This window comes from Nannospalax galili, unplaced genomic scaffold (assembly GCF_000622305.1).
Source record: "Nannospalax galili isolate Female #2095 unplaced genomic scaffold, S.galili_v1.0 scaffold136, whole genome shotgun sequence".
Classification (NCBI taxonomy): domain Eukaryota; kingdom Metazoa; phylum Chordata; class Mammalia; order Rodentia; family Spalacidae; genus Nannospalax; species Nannospalax galili.
In genome coordinates this window covers 5,412,723-5,436,415 of record NW_008340872.1, presented here as the reverse complement: position 1 = coordinate 5,436,415, position 23,693 = coordinate 5,412,723, and the positions used below count along the sequence as shown (strand labels likewise).

At 42.2% G+C, this 23,693-nt stretch overlaps 1 protein-coding gene across 3 annotated transcripts in view; it reads right to left on the bottom strand.

Annotated features, from left to right (window-relative positions):
- The window catches only part of Tiam1 (T cell lymphoma invasion and metastasis 1), a 425,562-nt gene that overhangs the window by 96,444 nt on the left and 305,425 nt on the right, over positions 1 to 23,693 (bottom strand). For all 3 annotated transcript variants that reach the window (XM_017798903.2, XM_029564903.1, XM_008835990.3), the window contains 3 exons: positions 22,865 to 23,037; positions 2,954 to 3,178; positions 748 to 933 (listed from right to left, as the gene is read on the bottom strand). In XM_017798903.2, coding sequence (XP_017654392.1) covers positions 748 to 933; positions 2,954 to 3,178; positions 22,865 to 23,037 — 584 coding nt within the window. The remainder of the gene's footprint in view (positions 1 to 747; positions 934 to 2,953; positions 3,179 to 22,864; positions 23,038 to 23,693) is intronic.

Genomic DNA, 23,693 nt, shown 5'->3' with positions numbered 1-23,693 from the left:
GAGAGAGAGAGAGAGAGAGAGAGAGAGAGAGAGAGAGAGAGAGATCTATGCACAAGAGTAAGTCCTCCATTCATTTCCATAAATTTAAAAAAGCATATAGTGGTCGGGCATGGTGATGCACGCTTTTAGTCCCAGCACTCAGGAGGCAGAGGCAGGCAGATCTCTGTAAGTTCGAGGCCAGCCTGGTCTCCATAGTGAGTTCCAGGCCGGCTGCGGCTGCAGGGAGACCTTGTCACAAAAAAAAAAAAAAAAAAAAAAAGTATATAGTATTTGGGTTCAAAAGTCAACACTGTCTAAACAACATCTATCAACAAACAGTACAGTGAACATCTCTTAAATGCCCTTTGAGGACTGGGGATGTGACTCAGTAGAATGTTTGCTGAATGTGTGTGACGTCCTGGTTCAAGTCTTAGCACCATGAAAAAGAGAAAGAGAGGGAGAGGGGAGAGAGAAGAGAGAGGAGATAAGATAGAAAAGAGAGTGTGAGGGAGAAAGGAAGGGGGAGAGAGGAGAGGAGAGACACACAGTACATTTTGCATTTTCTTTGCACAATAGTTGTAAGTCTATCAAGAGAGACTTGGGTAAATTTCCAAAGAGGTTGAAATGAAAATTTGCATTCACTGCAAATGGAAGAAATCTGCACCCAGCAGTGAACTAGAAAAATACATGAGAAACTCCTGTCAAGACCTAGCTCAGGATTAAGCATCAAGATGAACATTTTTCCGAAATTCATTAGCTTCTACTCACCAAGGCATGAAAAGATGACACAGAAAAGATTCCAAGGCGGCCCATTGCCACTTTTGTGGGTCGGCTTGCAAAAGCCAGTAGTCTTTTGGGGTTTGGCAGCTCCCCGCCCTGAAGGCTGGCTAAGTAACAGCGGAAACGAAACAGGTCCATTTGGAACTGTTCAAGATTTTGCTCCCAAACAAAGATCTGTAGTCGTGAAAACACAAGGAGAGAAAAGGTCAAAAAACAAATGTCAACAACTGTATTCTATAGAAATCTTGCAAATCTATTTGTTATAAAGATATTAATTATAATACTAAAGGGTGAACAACAGGTATTCTAGGGTTCATGTGTCCTCTTCTGCAAAGACCTAAAACTGTAAATTCAGTATCATATACAGAAAGTACATTGCTAGCTGTGCATGCTCTCCTAGCACAGATTTTATGAGAACTAGGGGAGGGGCACCCATGACAGGTAGGCCAATTCTGACCACAAACCCAAGACAGAAAGACTAAAAGTGTGGGGTCTCCAGTACATTAATACTACATGGGTCACTGAGAGAAGGTTCTACTAAGAACAAGGAAAGAAGAAATGTAAAGCCATGAAAAGACCAGAGGCAGATAAACGAAAAGCATTGGTAGGAGAGGGTGGTAGAGAGGAAATGCAATAGGAAACAGATGGGACCTAGACATGGAAATCCAGGGTTCCAACAACAGCAAGCACCCGTCTGTGTCCTGCTTATCCAAAGAGCTAAATATGACCTGACTACTGATGTAATATTCAAATATCATGGAAGAATAAGGGTCTGGCACACAGTGAAAGCTCAGAGGTCAACAATGACATCTACCTCTCAAAATCAGTATATACACAATATACATGTTCATGACAGAATTATTCATAACAGCCAAAAGATCAGAAAAGGCTCATATCCATCAATCGATGAATGGATAAGCAAACTTCTGTGTGTATGTACAATGGAATCATAAACAGTGGGAAAAAAAGAATTTGGCTAATGTATACACTACCCTAGCTGAAAGAAGTCAGGCTCAGAGGGTCACATATTATGCAATTTCATTCCTATGGCGCATCTCAAAGGGACAATTTCTTCATGACAGAATTTCATGGAAAGGGAGGGAAAAATGCTTAACAGGATGTGGGGTTCCTTTTGGAATTATATAAAGGAAGTGGTTACCCAATATTGCAAATATATTGATTTCTACTGGACTGTTCACTTTAAATGGTCTTGTGTTATGTGAATCTTGCCTTAATTAAAAACCTACAGAGACCGATAATATGGAGAAAAGAGAGAGCATGTGTGGAGGGCCCCTGGCTGGTTCAGACCATCAGCTGCACTTAAATGACATGTATCTACGCCATTACTTTCTAAGCATTGGGGCAAAGTTTCAAAGGACTATCAGGGGGCTATCACTGTGAAAAAGTGGAATACACAGCAAAAATACCTTTCCCTTAATTCACTAAAGTTTCCCTTTTAGCATGAAATGTACACACATGTAGCAATTACGTGCCGCTGGCTCTTTAGGACTGGATTCTGCAACCCTGGATTCAACCACCCATGGATTAAAAATATTTTTTAAAAACCCTGCATCTACAGTGAACATGTAAAGACCTTTTTCCTTGTCATTAGCTCTTAAACATCCAACATGATCATCCTGACAACATTAATATTCTATTGTGTATTACTAATAATCTAGGGAGGAGCAAAAGCATATGGGAGGAGGCATGCAGGTTTTGAACACATACTATGCCATTTTATGGAAGGGACTGGGGTACCCTCAGATTTGGGGTTTTGTAGGAGTCCTTGAAGTCAACCCCCACAGAAAGTACAGTTACATGGACCTTCAGAAAACACACCACTTTTTCTAATTAGAATTCCAAGTTGATTGAGGAATCAGAAATGAATCCTCTCCATGGTAATTTGAGGAGAGAAACTGCAGACTTTCTAATTACAAAGATTCCCCCAAATCACAAGACAAATCTAGATTTGTCTTTTATTCAATGTCATATTGTTCCCTTCTAGCTCATAACAATCAACTCTGAACAAAGGGTGAAGAAAACTGACAGTCACAATAAAGAACTTAGCAGCCTGGGTGACAGGCTGCTGCCATGATAACTGATGTTTCAAGATTTCTAAACCAGGAGGGAAAAAAAAACAGCGTACAGAAAGACCTAAGGAAATTGCCCAGCTCTAACCAGCAGAAACAGTTACCTGATCTAATATGGTTTTCTTCTTCTTCGAGTCAGTGACGGAAGACAGCTGCATTTCCCCCATCTTCTTCATCTTCTCGTCCATGTCTATCTTCTGCTCCAGCTTTTTGATTTCTGACTTCAGAAGCCGGAGCGTGTCTTCCTTGTGGTGGTGCCTCGCGACGGCAGCTGCACAGGCAGAATGGATGGCCGTGATCCAGTTCTCCAGCTCTGTTTGGCTGGTGGTCTGCACGGGAGACGGCACAAGGAGAAAAACCACTTCTTAGGAGATTGACAGGAGCCTGCAATGCATGTCCAAGGAAGCGGTGCCCCAGAGGCAACAGGTCAGATCTAGACACCCCCAAGGAGGCTAGCCCCGAAACACCCCTTCTAGAAATCAGTGGAAGGTTAGTCTTGGGCCAGACCCTCCACTCTGTCCAGCCCCTCAAATGACACCCTTAACAAGGCTGCCATGTCTTCTCACCCAATGTATATAAGGACTTTTCTTGTGTAAATGATACTTCTAAAGAACTTACCCAGCTTTAAGCAGCTTTGTCAGAACTAGAGGTGGGGAAGAGGTTTGAGAAGGAACGCATCTGGGTGGTGGCCACCCAGGAATGTGCCATATACAAACAAGAGCTTGTTCAAGAAGAGCATTAAGGGGCTGAAGAGATGGCTTAGTGGTTAGGAGTACTTGCTGCAATTCCAGAGGACCCTAGCTTGGTTCCCAGCACCCATGTTGAGCAGCTCACAACCACCTGGAACTTCAGCTCCAGGGGATCTGACAACCTCTTCTGGCCTTCTCAGGCACCCACACACATATACATTGTGCTGGATAGCTTTGGTGTCAACCAAAGTGAGGAAGCCTCACTTGGGGAATTGCCTCTATTGGACTGGCCTGTGGCCATGTCTGTGGAGCAGTGATGTGGGAGAGCCCAGCCCACTGTGGGTGGTGCCACCCCTGGGCAGGTGGGCCTGTGTGTATAAGAGAGCAGGCTGAGCAGGGGCTAGAGTCAGTAAGCAGCATTCCTCCATGGCCTGTGCTTCAGCTCCTGCCTCCAGGTTCCTGCCCTGATTTCCTACCTTGGGCTCCCTGATGAACTGTAACCTGGGAGATGTAAGCCAAATAAACCCTTTCCTCCCCAAGTTGGTATTGATCAGAGTATTTTGTTACAGCAGTGGAGAAACAAACTAGGACATACCTAGATAAAAATAAATCTTTGAAAATGTTTTTGATTTTTTTAATTTGTTAAAGTTTTTTTAAATTATCTTTACTTTATGTGCATGGGTGTATTGCAAGTATGTATGTATGTATGTATGTAAGTGCACCTGTGTCATGCAATGCCTGTGGAGGGCAGAAGAGGAGGTCAGATACCCTAGAACTGAAGTTATGAACAGTTGTTAGCCGTCATGTGGGTGCTGGGAATCGAATCCAGGTCCTCTGCAAGACAGCTGATGCTCTTAACAGCAGAGCCATCTCTCCAGCCCTGATTTACTTATTTTTATTTTACCAGTATGAGTGTTTTACCTGCATGGTTTTAAGTGCACCTGTGTTATACAATGCCCAGAGGCCAGAAGAGGGTATCAGATCCCCTGAATCTGGAGTTATGGAGTGATTAGCTGCCATGTAGGTGCCAGGAACCAATCCAGGTCTTCTGTAAGAGTGGCCAGTACTCTTAACAGCTAAGCCAACTCTCCAGCCCTCAAAATAAATCTCTTTTTTCTTAATATTTTATTTATTATTTTTATTTTATGTGTATGAGTGTATTGCCTGCGTGTATGTGAGTGCACCCATGTCGTGCAATGCCACAGAGGTCAGAAGAAGGCTTCGGATTCCCCTGGAACTGGAGTTAAGGACAGTTCGTAGCCACCACGTGGGTGCTGGGAATCGAACCTGGGTCCTCTGCAAGAGCAGTCAGTGCTCTTAACCACTGAACCATCTCTCCAGCCCCCCCCCCTTTTCTTTTTAAAGAGCAATACACACCAATTGACAAGTGACCACCAGGTGGGAGTAGTAAAAGACAAAGATGTTCTGAAAGGCAAAACTGGAAAGTTTCAGAGAGAGAGCTCATTGTAATAACTTGCTATTAAAAACTCACTAGGAAATCAATCAGTATTTGTAAATGAGCTTGTTTGTTTGTTTGAGACAGAGTCTCGCTATGTAGCCCGGCTGGCCTTGAACTCAGAGCGATCCGCCTGCCTCTGCCTCCCAAGGGCTGAGAATAAAACCATGCACCACAACATTCAGTTTAGATGCTAGACTCTTGCAGGAGCCCCCATAAGCTCGAAGTCAGCTCAGCTAAAGAAATGATCAGCTCACTCAGTACACCATCATTGTATTGTTGTCACCATTTTTCTTTTGAAGCAGCATTTCTATTTTCTACTTCACTGGAGGGAGGGCTTATAAACAAAATTCTATTAACAGGACCCCATCAGCATATTGCTCCTTGTTGGCTGGGAACTGAAACTTTAGTAGAGGGAACACTACAGCTATCCACATCATTCCCGAATATGAATGGCTTTGTATTCAACCAAATAGCACCTAATATAAAAATGGTGTTTTACAAGAAAAGCACCTCACAGTGGATAACCCTAAAAGATCTGACAGTTTCTGTTTTTATAAAGAATAATATACTGCCAGTGGGTAATCATGGCCATCATCTAGATAGTGTCATAAAGTAAGAGAAATTGCAACTGACAAGCAAATGGGATCCCTCTGTGTGGACTGAGTGGGAGGAGAGGAGATAACCACATTAAAGCGACAGGTAAACATGTAGGTTGTAAAAACCCGGGGGTGGGCGGAGACATGGGACAGGGCTGCATATGTACATATGAAACTCATCTTTCACTCCTAAATCTCCTTCAAAGTTTTAATACTTTGAAGTTTTAATCTTTTTGAAAGTCCTTATACCTTTTTTCTTAAAAATAGAGCTTATGATCCTCCCACAAATACTGAAACCACCAAGCTTGCTTCTTCCAGGATAATACAATATTTGATATTTGGATCTCTCCGGGGAAAGTATGTTGGTAGGCTGGGTTATTTTTCTTCATTTTTCATTTGTTTGTCTGCTTTGGTTTTTAGAGACACGGTCCTGTTAGGTAGCTTAGGAGGCCTGGGACTCTTGCTCTTCCATCTTCTGCCTCCTGAGTGATGAGATTATAGGCATATGCTACCAAGCCTGGTTACATTTTTATTTTAGTTAGGAAATGCATTAACTCCAGTGGAAAAGTAATCTAATAAGGATTATTTTCTGAAAAAGAAAAAAATCAATATGTTCCAGTGTTGGCAAAGATTTGGAGCAAGCAGAACCTTATGCACTGCTCATCTGGCAGCATGGTGAAAGGGGCAAGTATTTTGAAAGCAGTCAGATATCAGCATGTCTTGTGTCCCATTAAATATATTCAGGGTATAGACCCAATCAAAGCACTATCTGTATAGTCAGCGTAATCAAGGTACTAGAACACATACAGTCACAAAACTAGAAACTCTTTACTGCCCACCAACAAGAGAAGAGATGAATACACAGCACAATCATGTGATGAAATGCCGCAGGCCAGTAAGAAGGTCTATAACCACCTACTCCAATAAAGACGAATCTCCACATAGAAAATTTAGAAGAGCCGGGCATGCAGGAGCATGTACTGTATGTTTCTATTTACACAAAGTTCAAAACCAGTCACAAAGTAATGCATACTATTAAAGGATAGGAAAGCAAGACTTTATTGCTTTTGTCATTGCTGATTTTTTTTTTTTTTTTTTTTTTTTTTTTTTTTTTTTTAACACAAGGACTTGCTACGTAACTCAGGTTGGCAAGGATCCTCTTAGGTCATCTGACCGAATGCTGAGATCACAGGCATGAGAACCATGTCCTGCTAAGAGAGAACAATTCTTTAGTGGGAGCAGGGAAGAGCAGCACAGGGAGTTTTCTATTTTTTTACCTGCTGCTGGTTAGGTTAAGTGTATGACATGGTTGTGGTCACTTTGCCAAGGCCCACCAACAGGTACACTTTTCTGTATGTATGTTAGACTTCACTACAAAGTTTACCCAAAGAATTCTCATGTGATAGTTTGAATAAAAATGTTCCCATAGGCTTCAAGTATTTGGATGTGTTTGTTCCCAGTTGGTGGCTGTTTTGGGAGGTCTTAGAAGGTGTGCCCTTGCTAGAGGAAGCACGTCCCTGGGAACAGGCTTAGAGAGTTCTTAAGCCTTGCTGGATTTCCAGTCGCTCTCTGCCCTCTGTACCCACTTGAAGATGTGAGCCTCTGCTTTCTTCTCCTGCTCTGGCTACCTCCTACCACCATGCCTCTCCATCATGACCCTAATTCTCCTGGAACCAAAAACTCAAATAAACTCTTCCTTTTATAAGTTTCCTTGGTCACAGTGTTTTATCACAGCAACAGAAAAGTAACTAATACACCTTCCATAATATATGACCATTATATTCAAGTATAATTTTCACCTAGCTATTGTAAAATATTATACATTGCATTCTACTTTTCATTAAAAATGATTCCTATAAGACTATACAGGAAACTCTAAAAGCCTCCTCATGTCATTTCAGCACTTGAAATAAGCTCAGTCCTCGATGCCAAATGCACTTTGTGCTCTGTATGCTGAGCTCAGTTTGAGACTGGGAGAGAGCTGGAGTTTCACCCAATGGACAGTGTAGGCCGTCCAGACATCACTTTGCAGAGCCAGCCTGGGCCACTAAGAAGCACTCAAGTTTCATACACAAACAACTGGCTCTTTAGTCCCAGCACAGAAGAAGGATTGATCTGTGTCCATTTCTCTAAGATAAGCCCCTCCCAACTCTACCCATCTGGACTTCCCACTCCCCATTCCCATCCCTCAACTTATAGAGGACAGAAAGGAATTAACCACAACTCTCACATCATATCTGAGTAATGAACAGAAAGATCTCAACTCCTGACAAGCTCCACTAAATGCAACATATGAACTTAAATTTATATGTGTGCATGTGTGTGTGTGTGTGTGTGTGTGTGTGTGTGTGTGTGTGCATGCACAGAAATGAAAGAATTACTCATGAAAGCTGTTTCTCTGCCTCCACCATGTGCGTCCCAAGGATGGAACTCGGGGCATCAGGTATGGCATCAGGTGCCTTTACCTGCTGAGCTAGCTCACTGGGTCTTCATGGCTCACTGACCCTGAATTTGTTCGTAGAAAAATTCACCTAGGAAAGGCCCAGGTGATCAATTAATAGATGAAGAAATGAAAAACCTTGAAGATGTATTATCCTAAGTACCCATTTCCACCAACCCATATTTTTACGTTTTTTGTTGCATATTTTTCTTTTCCAATATGACACAACAATCCCCACCACCAAGGTCTTGCCAGTCAATCTAAAAGTCGAGCTCCAAGGCATACACATAGTCCACTCAGGATTTTGACCTCTTCTAGAAATATTGGCAAAGATAAGTTCCTATCCCCAGTCTAGGCATAGACAGGCCACCTGTCTTTGGTTAATGAAAATATGAGAACTGAAATGTTTCACTCAAGAAAAGCTTGGCTCACTTACCTGTCCTCTGTCCTGTATTCTTAAAGATGTGTGTCAGGATGGGTCTCCTTTCTGCCTGCCTCCCAAGATGCCTAGATTGAACACAGACGTCATAGCCCCTCTCCATTAGACAGCTGACAGGGTGGAGGATGTGTCAAGCCACTGAGCTCTGAGGGGTGCTCCTTACTGTAGCATGGTCTAACCTATCCTAACTGATATGCTAGCCAAGGGGGGGTGGGAAACATTGTACAATAGAGAATGCTTTGAAAGAGTTGAAATGGTATGATACACTTTTAACATCCAACAAGGGCTACAATCTGATGCACTTTGTAGAACAAAAGTCATTGGACTTCTTTCTTAATGAAAGAGGAACCTCTTTTGTGAGCCTCTCAAACTCAGCCAAGGGCAAAGTGGTCCATTCTGATAGCAGAGAGGTTGTGCCTGTCTTTCATTTAAGAAGTAGGAATAAAGGGGTTTAGCTTAATGGTACTGGCCTTGCACTCCTAAGGCTGAGGGTTTGAGTATCAGCATGCAGATAAATAAGGAAATAAACAACAAATAAATAAGGAAATGGATTTGGTATCTGCTGACATTAAACATCATCAATCTTGAAATGTCCATCTTTCAAAGACTGGAAGATGGTGGTTGCCATGGGTTGGGTGGGGCTAAGACCAATGGAAAGTTATAGAACAGGTAGAAAAGTCTAGTGAGGCAAGATGAGAATTGATCTGGAAACAGATGCTGGGCAGCAATGTGCATGTGTGTAATGTACTGAACCAGGCATTTAAATAGACAGTCAAAATGGTACATTTATCATAGATAGATAGATAGATAGATAGATAGATAGATAGATAGATAGATAGATAGATAGATATAGATATAGCATGTATACAATTATCATGTATACTAAGATTTTAAAGACAATAATCCAAAAATAAAAAAGAGGTTAGGGAGACAGCTCAACTGGTAAAGTATTTGCCACACAAGCATGAGGACCTGAGCATCCATGTTTGACTTGCAGCACCCATGTGAAAAGCTGAGCATCATGGTGTAGGCTTGTAATCCCAATGCTGCGAAGAGAGATGCTGGGGAGGGGGCTTGATGGCCAGTCAGACAAGCCTAATCAGAGCACTCTGGGCCAACCAGAGACCCTGGCTCAAAACAACAACAAAAAAAAAGGTGGAAGGCATCTAAGGAATGAATGACACCTAAAGTCTCTCTCTCTCTCTCTCTCTCTCTCTCACCCCCGCTCATGCACACAATCAGGAACAGGAACATATCACATACACACACACACACACACACACACACACACACACACACACCTAAAATAAAAGGGGGAAATGACAGTCCTCGAAAGCTAGAGAAACATGTGCTGACAGGCTTATGAAAAATTTAGTCATCAGCCCTTTTAACCATTATGTAGTCTCAGCCCTCCAAACTCTTTAAAAAACCCATCAGGGGCGGAAGGCATTTCCATTACTGTGAATTTCTGCCCCTGCTGTCCTGTCTAAATAAAGCAGCGGTCTCTGGCATTCTCTATCATTAAAGCCAAATCAACTTTGAAGCAGCACAATTCACTAAATAAGCTTTGCAGCAAAGTTTGTCCTTTTGCAGCAGCACAAGGGAGCGCTGCGCTGATGAGAGGGAGGGAACCCTGTGTCCTAACTGTTCTAAACAGCTAGTTTAGTGCAGAAAAGTCTAGAAACATTTCATCATAGTTCACAGGCTTAAGAGTTCAGAGCTGATCACAGTAGATTGCTGACTCAATATCCCGAGTTCCAGGATGGCCTCTCCACAAACTAAATTCTGACACTAGAAAAAGCTGTTCAGTCACTAACCTATCACCTCCTTACACCAGGCAAACGTAGTTGAGGATGCAAAATGTAAGAAAACATCCCTCACTGGTATGCAGCGGCCAAACAGACAGAAAGGACAGAAAGTCAAAGGGATCCTCCTGACATCCTCGCCATCAAAGGAATGACAGTGGGCAGTTAAAGAGAGTGGATTTTGTGATTCTTCCTCTGACTTCTGGGGATGCTGCAGATACTGTACAAAGTTCAGTGAGGGACATAAGAGGCAATAAGAGAAGTTCTTGCCAACTGAGAAATGTGATCAGCAAAAAGTGCATTTGCATAAGAGCCCCTTTGAGCACAGAGGTCTGATGAAGCACAGGGCTTCATTATGGATTTAAATAGATCAAGCTTCAATTACCCACTGCATGGAGGACCCTTGGTGATTTTGGATAATCAATGGTTTACAGGAGTGGCAGGAAAAGGAAGGTTCATTTCAAACTGGAAAACTACTTGAGAACAGATGCCAGACCTGGGAATCTTCAGGGTAATCTGGGTTTACAGGAACACAAGAATAATTCTATAGTAGAAAAAACGTTCTTTTAAATTTTAAAAGAAAAAAAAATAATAAATGAAAGCATCCATTTTTTTAAGAGGCTAGATGAGAATGAAATTCCTGTGTGAATTCTTCAAAGGCTGTTTTTATCATTGGTCTCTTACTTATGATCTAAGAGTTTTATTTATACAAGTTTTAATTAATTTAGTATCTGTAAAGAGAACTTAATGGGAAGATTCTCCACCTCCCCCACTGGAGAAGACCATGCAACTGTGCCCCCTCCCCGCAACCACTTCTCTCCCGCTCACCCACACCAGGGTCATTTTTATAGGGGGGGGTCCCATGTCTCAGGAAGCCAGGCACCAGAGAATTGGGAGCTGTCCATTGGTAACGAGAGTATGTTGATACCAGCCTCATGAATAGACAGCACAGGGCTTGTTGCTGGCAGGGTTGAGTGGGCCCAAAGAAAAGACTACAAATTCTTTCCACTGGGTCCCTCCACAGAAGGCCATTTTCCATCTGTTTAGCCTATAAAAGTAGCTGACCATGTGTTCAGATGATGGTCAAGCAGGTCGAGGCATCTCATGCTTAAGTACAAGCATTCAGAGATAACCAGATATTGAAAGCCTCCAGTGTGGAAGCCACCGAGGCCAGCTCAGGCCACAAAACAGTAAAAGGAGAGAGAGAAGCATGGCCAGAGGCACTAAGTTTTTCCCAAACTTGCAGAATCCTCAGAAAAGCCAGAGCACCTGAAGCAAGAACCAACCAAAGTGTTGGATACAATGAAAGAGAAACCCAGGAGACGGAAAGAAAAGAGATGGTAGATGAAAACCAATAGGAAAGGAACGCAGGGGAAAGAAGGCTTCTGAAACACACAAAGCAAATGCATAGGGGACCACAGAGGTGGCTCCATGGGTAAAAGCGTGAGAACCCGAGTTCAGAGTCCAAGCACCCACGTAAAAGTTGCGTACCTGTTACCCCAGCATGGGGAGGTGGAGTGAGTGGATACAGGAGGATCCCTGGAGCTCCCTAGTAACCAATCTAGCCAAAATGGTGAGCTCCAGGTTCAATGAGAAAGCCAGTCTCAAAAAACAAGACAGGAAGTGACTAAGGAAAGCACCCAATGTCGAACTCTGGCCTCTCTACAAACGCACAGGGCCATACACACACATACACACACACACACACACACACACACACACACACACACACACACAATAAATGCTTCAAAATAAAAAATAAAATAAAAATACAGACACAGGAATCAAAAATGAAAATTGTGATCAGAAAATAATTGAAAATTTCAAGGAAAAGATAGCATCAAGACAATTTCATTTTTCAGGAAGTTGTTACAGTCTACTTTCATGAAGACGAAGTTCATTTTTTAAATGGAAGGCTCATGACCCAGGGCCCTAAGAAAGGCAGGAAGGAAACTGCAGAGTGAATGGTGTATGCGTGCTCTCACACAGACACGGGAGCTGGAAGACCCAGGGCCAGGGAGGGCAGGGTTGGGAGAAACCAGCACTGACCACCAAGCATGCTGCAGATCATAAGTATCCAGAAAACCAAGTGAATGGGTCAGAGAAAAGCAGTCATTAACTAAAAGGAATACCAACAAATAGGAACTTGTTCAAGAAAAGAAATAAACATCGTGGTATATTACAGCAACTGGGGGCTAGTGCTATGTATATGGTCATAACAACATGATAAAAATAACTACTGATTTCATCCTAAATCCTCACATAGCTTCACAGGAAGGTGAAGAGATATTTAACTTTAATAACAAAAAGTCAAAACAGTAGTGCCCCCTTATCTTCAGGGGTAGTTCTAAGACAACACCCCCTTCAGTGGCGGCCTGGAAATGTAGATAGTACTCAACTGTAAGTGAAATGTTTTCTTTATCAATTTCTACAGTAAAGATTATCAACTAGGCACAGGAAGATATTAACAGTAATAATGACTAACAGAATACATATAACAATATGCTATAACAAAACATATGTAGTGTTAGGAGTGGTTTATTTCTAGAATGTTCCAGGTCATATTTTCTAACCATGGTTTGCCATGAGTAACTAAAACCATGGAAAATGCTGCAGATAATGGCAAGTGTTGTAACTAATATCTAAAGTCCTCCACTTATGAGCATGTTTCCAAGAAATACAGGCATGCGCAAAACACAAAGAAACAAAAACCACCACGAAAAGAGTTGAATGAGGGTACTTCTAGGGGGTAAGGTTAATGGAAGAAAATTTCATGATTCCTTTTAAAATTAGTTGAATTACTTTAAGCTAAATACTCATGACTTTATGCAAACTTAATGCTTTAAAAAAGGTAAACACTCTGAGTAACATTAGCTGCATGATACAAAGTATCATGTTCAAGATCAAGTTCAGCCACAATTATACACCTTATTATGCTTTTTTAAAAAAGAGCTTTTTATTTTATATGTATGAATGTTTTGCCTGCATGTATGTATGTATACCATGTGTGTGCCTGGTGCCCTCAGAGGCCAGAGAAGGCATGGATCCTCTGGAAATAGAGTTACAGATGGCTGTGAGCCACCAAATGGGTGCTGGGAACTGAATCTGGGTCCTCTGCAAGAAGCGGTACATGCTCTTAACCACTAAGTCAACTCTCCAGCCCCTTTGATTATGGTTTGAACATAGGTAGTACTTACTAAGGACCCTTATGTTATAGGCTTGGTTTCCCAGGGTAGAGCTACTGGAAAGTCCTGTGGATGATCAGGAGGTCAGGTCTGGTAGGAGGCCCTTAGGTCACTGGAGGAGTGCCCTCAAAAGGGATTCTGGGGCCCTGCCAATCCTTCTTCCCTCTCTTTGTTTCCTGGCTCATGATACTTGTTCCCACAAACATCCCTGTCATGATGTCCTGCCCTTGTCAGATATCCAAATGATTGAAGGCAGCTTATGTGGGACCTAGGCCTCCAAAACTGTAAGCCAAATAAACCTTTTTTTCTTCATAAGTAAGCCTGTGTCAGGTGTATTATGGTAGCAATGTAAAGCTAATACATTTCTGTGCTGTACTTTTACCTGGGGAAACCTCTGACATACACAGAAAGATACACTGTGCAACTGATTTCCAACTCTGCACTGCAACACAGTACTCTCCACCAGGGCCAGAGGAATCTGCCCCAGCCCTGCACAGCAAGAAGGCCTGTACTCTGAAGTACTTTTCTTGCTATTGTCTTGATAGCACTTCTCTCTGCTATGCTTTGAATACAGTTCTCTAAGAAAGTTCATGTTGGTGTGGGTCGCCAAGGTGTCTGTGTCCAGTGGAGGCACTGGGGTCAGGAGCAGAGTCCTCCTGAATGCACTAATGTTCTTGCTACAAGAGTGAGTTTCTGCTCTCATGGAATTAGATTAGTTAACAGAGTGGGTTCTCAAATCACTGCAGTGCACCCTGCTTCATGCATGGCCACTTGCCCTTTCACTTTCTATCAGGAGCTGAGGCTGGACAGGCCTTCCAAAAATCTAGCAGGTGCTACTGCAGGTACCCTGCTCTTGGATGTCGCAGCCTCTGGAAGCATGAGCCAAAAGACAGTTCTTTTCCTTTTCAGGGGGCGTGTGCATATGTGGGTGTACAGGCACAAACATACATGTGGAGGCCAGAGGTCAGTGCCAGGCATCTTCTATTGCTCCCGCAACCAACCACTTTTCTTTCTTCCCCAAATAGAATCCAGAGCTTATTGGTTGGCTAGACTGGCTGGCCAGCAAGCTTTGAGGATCTGCCTGTCCTTTTCCCCACCCACCACCAGCCTGAAATTACAGATGTTCACTGTCACGCTCAGTTCTAACATAGAACTAGGGATGGGAATTCAGGCCCTCATGCTTGTGAGGTAAAGCAAGCACCTTACTCACAGAGCCCTCTCCCGGGCCCCTAACAGCCTTTTCTTTATAGATTACTCTTTCTCTGGTAATTCGGTTACAGCAACAGAAAGTAAAATTCAGAAGGATCCCTGTACCATTTCTCTTCTTTGGGAACTCTCTTACCCTGTGCTCCATATGTGATATTAACAGGATACCCTCAGTTCATGGATGTGTCTGTGGCTAGAAGGTCCCTCCTCTGACCCATGTTATTTCTTTAATAGTTGAAACTAGACTATGAGAATAGTGCTAGTAAGTTGGTCTGGAATGTATTATTTATATAGGGAAAGATCCTACAAACATGAAAAGACAGAGGGGCTGGAGAGATGGCTCAGTGGTTAAGAGCACTGGAGGCTCTTACTGAAGACCTGGGATCAGTTCTCAGCACTCACTGTCTGTCCCTCTTTTGGCCTCCATAAGTACTATATGCTCATGGTACACATACATGTAGGCAAAATGCTCAAATACATTAGGAAGGAAGGGAGGGAGGGAGGGAGGGAGAGAAGGAAAGAAGGAAAGAAGGAAAGAAGGAAGGAAACCAACCTTGCCCAGGACATTTCCACACCTAGAATTGACACTTCTCTACAACTAATCCACACCCAAACTGAAGCCACATATTTCTGTGGTGCAACCTAAGAGCATAAATATGTTCCACAGTGCTGGGGGAAAGGAACTAAACTACGGACTAAGTCACACATAAATCAATGAGAAGGAAGACCTCAGATGTAGCTTGTCCTACCTGTGGATAGTGTGACCAAGGAAGATGACATTAGGATCCAAGATGATTTCAACAGATTCATTTCAAGGGCTGAAACCATAAAAACATTTCAAAGAAATAAAGTTCTGCTTTTGGAAGGAAATCTATTAAAACAAATGGGGCTGTCTTTACTAGATAATAGTTGATACTGGGGATTTAAGGCGCCAAACTCAGAATGAGTTGACAGTATGTTGTGGCTGCTAATGAATTAAAGGTAGAGGTAGGTACAGGAAGCAAGTGCACCAGGAACTCACTGCAGGTCGCCCAGGCTGACCACAGGAAGACAGGATGCCATAGACTCTACAATTAAGAATGGGGAAAACAGCTCAGGAGCCTTGGACAAGAAGGAGATGGGGCCAGAAGTAAAAGGAAGGCTTTTCTTGGGTATTTAAAAGGTTATGAGAGAGACAGACTTACACTAGAATCTGGGATTAATATAGAAACAAGAAAATAGCAGGAATCGCCAGAAAGATCTTATTATTTCAACAAAGAACTGTCCAGGGGCTTAGACTTATGGGCAGTGAAGATGACTCAAAAGCTGCAAATTCCCCAGGTATAAGCGTGGTGGCCAGCGGGCACGTGACCTACTGGCAGTGCCTTGCGGGAATGGTACCCAAATGGATGGAGGCTGACTAAAGTCCACTCAAGTCCCAAGATACTAAATCCCCTTTATATCTTGTCTACCAAGTCCTATTGACTGTTTATAGAAGATAATTTTCAAATTTTCCCCTAACCTGCCACCCTTGTCCTGAGCATCTGTCTGTGACCTTCTTCAGGCCTGACACCTTAAGGATGGAGCTCCAAAGTCTGAAGAAATTCAATACCTCACCTTGTTCATAGTGAAGACATGCTCTACTTCTACAATAGGATACTTAGGAAAAGCACAGAAAAAGACTCTTTTCTAATGGAAACCATTGATGTTTACTGAGAATTTACTGACACTCAGCTCTGCCATCCTATTTAATCTGCAGCTCAACCGAATGATACAGATACTATTTGTCTTTGCAAGCCTCTTTTTAATATGTACAAAGTACTATTTCTTTTTATGAGTCTCTTTTAATATGCACAAAGTACCCTAGTACAAATGATCTTCTAAAAGATAGGAAAACTTTCCATGGAAGGAAAAGCAACCTTCTGCTAAAGTCAATATTTTCTTCACTCCTTTACATACATAATCACATACAATTTTCTACTCAATCAAGCATCTCCTCTTGCCCTGTCTGGTAGCTAAGCTCCCAGGGCATTTGATATAGCAATTAAAAACACATGTTAGGATATGTTTCCTGCAAGTGACTGAGTTTTTTGGAATTGCGGCATCCTCGAATACTTGATGAATGAAAGCCTGAGGGAACTGTACTTTGTAGGTGGTGGGAGCCGTCTCTGGCAAAAGACAGAGGAAAGCTCTAATTAAAATAGTTTAAAGGCAAGAGCTACAGTCCTACTTTGCAGACAGCATAAAACTTCTACATAAGCAGCTCCAACAGTCACGCTCCTTCCAACCCCCACCCTGCACACAAAACCCCTTTTCTACTTCTGTGGGTAACATGAAGCTCTTTTCCAGGGGCGAGTCTGTGGGTATCTGGGCAACAGGGTCGAATCAGCAGCATACAGGCTCTGGAAACTGTGTGTACTGAATTGAGCCCCGGGGCTGAAATAACCTACAAATTATTTCCATAATCATGGCTGATCTCCCTTGCTTTAACCTCACCCCCTACACACACAGGTTTCTTTCAAATTCAGCCCCTCTGGAGTTCTGTGGATTACAATAAGCAGAAGGCAGAAAATGCCTTCGTGGATCCCAAACAGCAGTAATTTCCTCTGAAAAGGTTCATTTTGTCCTTTATCCCACATAAGTAGCATAAAAATTCCCCATAACAAGAAGACATAGAGGTTTTCATGAATAAGGTCTTATGGTGCCACAAAAGCATTTTATACAATGTAACTTATGGGGTAGATTCTACAAGCAATTTTATGGCCATGTAAGTCATCCCAGACTTACAATTTTATGGCCATTTCAAAGGGAAGTCATACCAAAGGCGTGTAAGGAAAACAGTAGGCCTTCCTGAAATCAATCAGATAATCATCTGACATGTGTAGTGAAGCAAGAATGACTGAAAGCAGGTTATGGCTGACATGTGTTCTCAATGAGTGGTTTAACTGGAAAGACAAGAAAAATCTGGTTACTTTTTCCTGCAGCTTCTTGTCCACGACCTTCTGAAGCTCAATGGTAACACTCATGGAATGAACGGTGTGCACTCAGACAACAGGAGGACTTGGGAAAAGAGAGGCTTGGGTTAGCTCCAATCCTAATACTAACTATGTGACCTGGGGTCTGTTCCTGCCTCTGTAAGCCTCGGCTGCACTAAGTGGGGTGCACAGTCCCCATCAATAGGTTAAAATCCCACGAATGACTCACATTGTGAAACACTTTCAAGATGATGACACGAAGTGAGAGCTCAACAGATGAGAGCTGTTGTCACAGTAACGTCATTGCTATGCTGGTCATCAGGCACTTCCTCACTTGCAAGATTTCCAGTTAATAAATTAAAAATCTACAGCAGGCACTTTGTAAGATGCACAGAAGAATATTTTTAAGGCCTTAGGGTGTGCCCCTTTCTGAGATAGGATATTATAAAATACTATCTGTTAGGGAAGACTAGAGAAATGAGACCACAGTAAAATCTTGCTACAACAATGGGCATCTTTAAGGCAACCAAAAAAGAAAATCTGTAAAGAACTGCCATGAGTCATGAACAGAGAAAAGCCAACAGAAAACAGGGAAGAGAAGGATAAGGGAGCTCAGTAAAGCAAATGGCAGTGCAATGGCCATTAAACACACAAAAATGGGCCAGATGTGGTGGCACACAACTGTAATCCTAACTTTGCTCCCCGAGTAAGGAGGCAAGCCTGGGCTACACAGCAAAAAGAGGAGGGGAGGGTAAGAGGAAGGGGAGGAAGAACAAAGGAAGGAAGGGTCGGACAAGGATGAGGAACAACCAGAATTCTCCTAGCTGCTAAAGGGAGTAAAAACTACCTCAACTGTTTTAGAAATGGGTGGTATCTAATAAACCTGTTCAAGTGTCTGTCTCATGATCCATACTTCCAGGTATATTCCCAATAGAAATAATGCACACACGTACCTGAGAGCAGGCACCTGAGGTTTTTCCTGGCTGACTCCCCAAACTTGGGAACAACAAGCTGGGCCTGTGGAAAGGCTGCCATCGTTCTCCTTGTTGGGACTGTACCAGCTTGTACTTGCAGTACTGGCACAATTACAAAGGGTCCCGCCTCTACGGTATTCTTGTGACTGCCCTGGTGTCAACACATAAGGGCATCTGAAAAGCTACCACTTCAATAAGAGCAGGAAGAACACTGACCCAAAATTGTCAAAACTAACTTTTGTGGGTCACTGGTGTATCCCTGGCTGACCTGAACTCATAGAGATTCACCTACCTCTGCCTCCCAAGTGCTGGGATTAAAGGCATGTGCTACCATGTCTGCAACAAAACTAACCTCTTCAGTATTCTAGATACTAATCTGGAACAATCTGAGATGTGCTTTAAAAAAATCCAAATGGCTAAACCCTGATAAAAGCAGTGTGTTGTATTTTGACTTCTATTTTCTTCACAATTCCAAAACACTAATGCCAGAACCTGTCGTTACTGGACCTAACAGAATCCCAAAGAGCGAATTCACAGCTTGTCACTTTTTGACTTGAGATCTCACTCAGCAAAGTCTTTATTCCAGAGCCATTTGTAGAAGATAATTGGTAATAATTGTTTAATATCACAACTGCCTATGGTCCTGATAAGTAGAACCAAGCAAGGAAAAGTCACAGAGAAGCTCTGGAAAGCCTAACATGGTCCTGCAATACAGAGGGTCACATGTGCTGAGCTGTGCACATCCCAAGAAGTGTTAGACGTCACCAGAAGACTCTGAGAACACCAAGGTAAAGGCTAAAGCAGAGTTCAGAATTCCCTCCCAAGTACTGAAGACATCGTTCAAACTGCACACTTCTGTCTTTGCAAAAGGCTGAGAAAGTTACTACTCCTATGTACTTAAGGAAGGTTCTGTCAAATCATCCTCCTGACCAATAAAGTAGTTGAGCAGAGCTTTCAGGAGACATACATGACAAGACATAAAAGATTTTGTCTTACTAGACAAAAAATTACCAACCACAGCAACTATAATCAACAATTACAACATACTCTGCAGCATGGGGTTGGATCGGCTTTGAAGAGTCACCACATCACACTATTTAAAATGTGTGGTTTTCAGTAGGAAAGTATGAGACATGACAAAGAACAATAAAAGATGACCCAACCTGTGTGCAGGGAAAGAAACAGGAGAAACTAACCCTGAGGAAATTCAGGAGTTGAATGTGCTGGACAAAGACTTTAAATCAGCTCTGTCAGATATATTAGAGTAACTAAAGGAAACTATTTCTGAAGAAATGAGATATGAAAATGATATTGAAGTCTGACTGTTGTTCCATTTTATTGGAGGCAGGCTGGAGATGGAACCCAGAGCCTCCTGCATGCTATGAAAACACTATACCAACTGAACTACATCCCCAGCCCTGTGACTGTTGCTTTAATAACTTTCTCCCCTTATCAGAGTTTACATTTCCTTTATAATGAACCATTTGAATTTGCTCAGTTATAATATAAATACAGAATATTAATAGATTTTTCAAAGAAGCACATATAAGTGAGGTATGACAATGTATGTACATCAGTAATCTCAGAACTTGAGAGGCTGAGGCAGGAAAATGAAGAGCTCAAGGCCAGACTAGGCTACCTAGCAAAACCTGTTGCAAAAGCAAGCAAACAACAAAATGCACATAAAAATTCTAGAACTAGAGGCAGGCGGATCTTTGTGAGTTCGAGGCCAGCCTTGTCTACATAGTGAGTTCCAGGACAGCTGGGGCTACAAAGAGACCCTGTCTCAAAATAAAAATTTGAGAGAGAGAGAGAGAGAGAGAGAGAGAGAAAGTAGAACTAAAATAACAAGAGCTCAACAATAGATTTGAGTTGGCCTACAAAGGAAATAGCAAACTTGAAATAAACCAATTAAGATTATCTAATCTAAGAAACAGAACAAAAAAATAAAAAAATAAAGAAAAATAAACAGTCTTAGAGATCCATAAGACAACATCAAGGAGCTGGGCATGGTGGCACACGCCTTTAATCCCAGCACTGGGGAGGCAGAGGCAGGCAGATCTCTGTGAGTTCAGGGCCAGCCTGGACTACATAGGGAGCCAGGCCACCAGGGTTACATAGTAAGAAAAAAAAAAAAAAAAAAAAAAAAAAAAAGACAACATCGAGCATACTAATGTAAATCCAAAAGAATTCATAGATGAGAAGTAGAAACTGGTTAGGGGCAGGGGAGGAGACGAATGAATATCTGAATGAAACACACACACACACATGAAGTACAATAAATTCCAGCCATAATAAATTCAAGTCACATCATAATCAAGCTGTTTAAAGAAAAAGTCTTCTAAGTGACAAAAGAAAAGTAATTCATCACAGAAGTCAGATGGTCATAAAAACAGCAGCTGATTTTTTTTTTAACTATGGAGGCCAGAAAACAGTGGGATGGCATTTTTTAAAGCATGAAAATAAGGTTGTGCTATAAGAATGTTATACCCAGCAAAACTATCCTCTATATGAAGAAGAACCAGCAAGGTCACTCAGCAGGTAAAGGCACTTGCCACCAAACCTCAGTACCTAAGTTTGATCCCTAGGACCTACATGGCAGGAGAGAATCAACTCTTGCAAGTTGTCCTCTGACGTCCACACATGTACAATGCCCTCACCGCCCCCCCTACAAAACACCCAAATGTAAAAATGAGCTGTTAGTACCCATGTGTATATACCTCCCCTTCACCAACCTACAACCTCTTCTCTTAAAAAAAAAAAAAAAAAAAAAAAAAAAAAACAGAAGGCCAGGGGCTAGAGAGTGGCTCAGCAGTTAAAAGCACTGACTGCTCTTGCAGAGGACAGGGGTTCAATTCCTAACACTCACATGGTGGTTAACAACCATCTGTTAACTCCAGTTCCTTCTTCTGACCTCTGAGGGCACTGCACAACATGGTGCACTTACACGCATGCAGGCAATACACTCATACACATAAAATTAAAATAATAAATAAAAAATATATAAAGAAAAAGAAGGCCAAATTAAGTCATTTCCAGATAAATAAGTGTGTTAGCTTGCATGACAGAAGTCATATTCACCTTATGTGATTGGGAGGCTGATGTGTGCATGTGGGTGTTAGGTAGCTTATGTAGTACCTGAAACTCCAATTTCTTAGCCCCTGTGCTGACTGCATATTTACTTTGTAACATTTCACTGGCTGTTCCACTTATGTTTTGTACATTCAGCTTTCTCTGTGTTTTCCTTCACATGAGTGGAATAAATGAGGAAAGCCTTCCTCATCAAAGCCATACAAATTTCTTGAAAATTCAAAAGACTCATCATAAAAGGAAATGTTAACCCTGCAGCAGGGAAGTATATTTGTGAAACAGTTAATAATCAAACTTCAAAAATGCTAGGTAAGCCAGGCATGGTGGCGTACCCCTTTAATCCCAGCACTTGAGAGGCAGAGGCAGGCAGATCTTTGTGAGGTCAAGGCCAGCCTGGTCTACATAGTGAGTTTCCAGGACAGCTGGGGCTACAGGGAGACCCTGTCTCAAAAAGACCAAAAGAAAAAGCTAGGTAAGAAATTTCTGGTAAGATAAGAAAGAGAAACTATTTAGGGACAACCAGTCCTTTCTGGGATGTCATTATTTTACCTTATGATTAATATTAGAAGAGAACACATCATGCTAAAATTTTTTGACAGCTCAAGTCACATCTAAATTAATGATTAATGATTAATTAATGATTAATGATCCTGTTCTAAGTGCTACACAAACGCTATTGAAGCCACACCAAGGAATCCTTCAGGGGCTGGAGAGCTGGCTCAGCGGTTAAGAACACTAGCTGTTCTTGCAGAAGACCTGGGTTCGAATCTCAGCACCCATGTAGCAGCTAAGAACTGTCTATTAACTCCAGTTCCAGGGGATCTGATGACCTCTTCTGTCCTCCACAGGCACTGCACGACAGGGGTGCACTTACATACATGTAGGCAATACATATATATACATAAAATAAAAATAATAAATAATTTTTTTTTAAAAAGAAATCCTTCAGTTTACATCAAACATGGAAAGTCTCTCAAGGCCAATGTATAATTTTCCTCAGGCCTCATTTACAAACTCCACCTGAGGTTTCTCATCTCCAGAAGTCCAGATGTTTATTTTGCCATTTACCTCTTTTGTATCTAAAATGATAAATCTCACCATTATTTTAAATGGGGGAGAAAACAGGGTACTTAGGCAAGAGAGGAAGGTGCCCCACGCAAGGGAAGTGTTCAACAAACCTGAAAGAGAAAGGCATCGCCCAGGGAATTGCTGAGGCAGAAGACAAAGTCCTTCTTGGGGTGCTCAGGTACGGCCTGCACAATGCTGTTCTCCACCCAGACAGCGTGCTTGGGGACACTGTTGTGGTCTATCCCAGACCTGCCATCACTCTCGTAGAAAAAGAGCGTGCACCCTGAGGAAACAGAAAGGAGGTCTGTGTGAGTATTTAGTGCTTGGTCAATGGAAGACCTGTAATGGAGACTAATGCTTGTCAACAGGAAAGGGCTGGAAATTAGTGTGTGGGAAGGAGATGAAGAGAATGGGGTGCTCTCTGCATTCAGGACATGAAAGGGCCTATAGAAAGGTAGCCATCTTCCATCACATCCTCTAAAACAGCCTGCCCTTGAGCTCTTTCTGACACCTTCTTTCTAGGTTAGATTGATTAGTTTTAAGTACCCTCACAGGATACGTGGTTTTGTGGTACCTGAGCCCATTGTGAGTACAGACACAGAAACACAGCTCTACAGAGTCCAAGTCTAGAACTGTAACCAGTACAATGTGAGACAGACACTTCCATCTGCTTGACGCTCATTCCCAACTTGTTTCATGTAATCGCAACTCGGAAACTAAAAAATGTAGTTGCATTTGTGCCCTTCAAGGAAGCAGTAATATGGCTTTAGGTGCTTCCATAAGAAATGATATATTTAATCCCAGCACTTGGGAGGCAGAGGCAGGCAGATCTCCATGAGTTCAAGACCAGCCTGGTCAACATAAAGAGTTCCAGGCCAGATGGAGCTACAGGGAGACCCTGTCTCAAAAAGACAGAAAAAAAAAAAAGACAAAGATAAA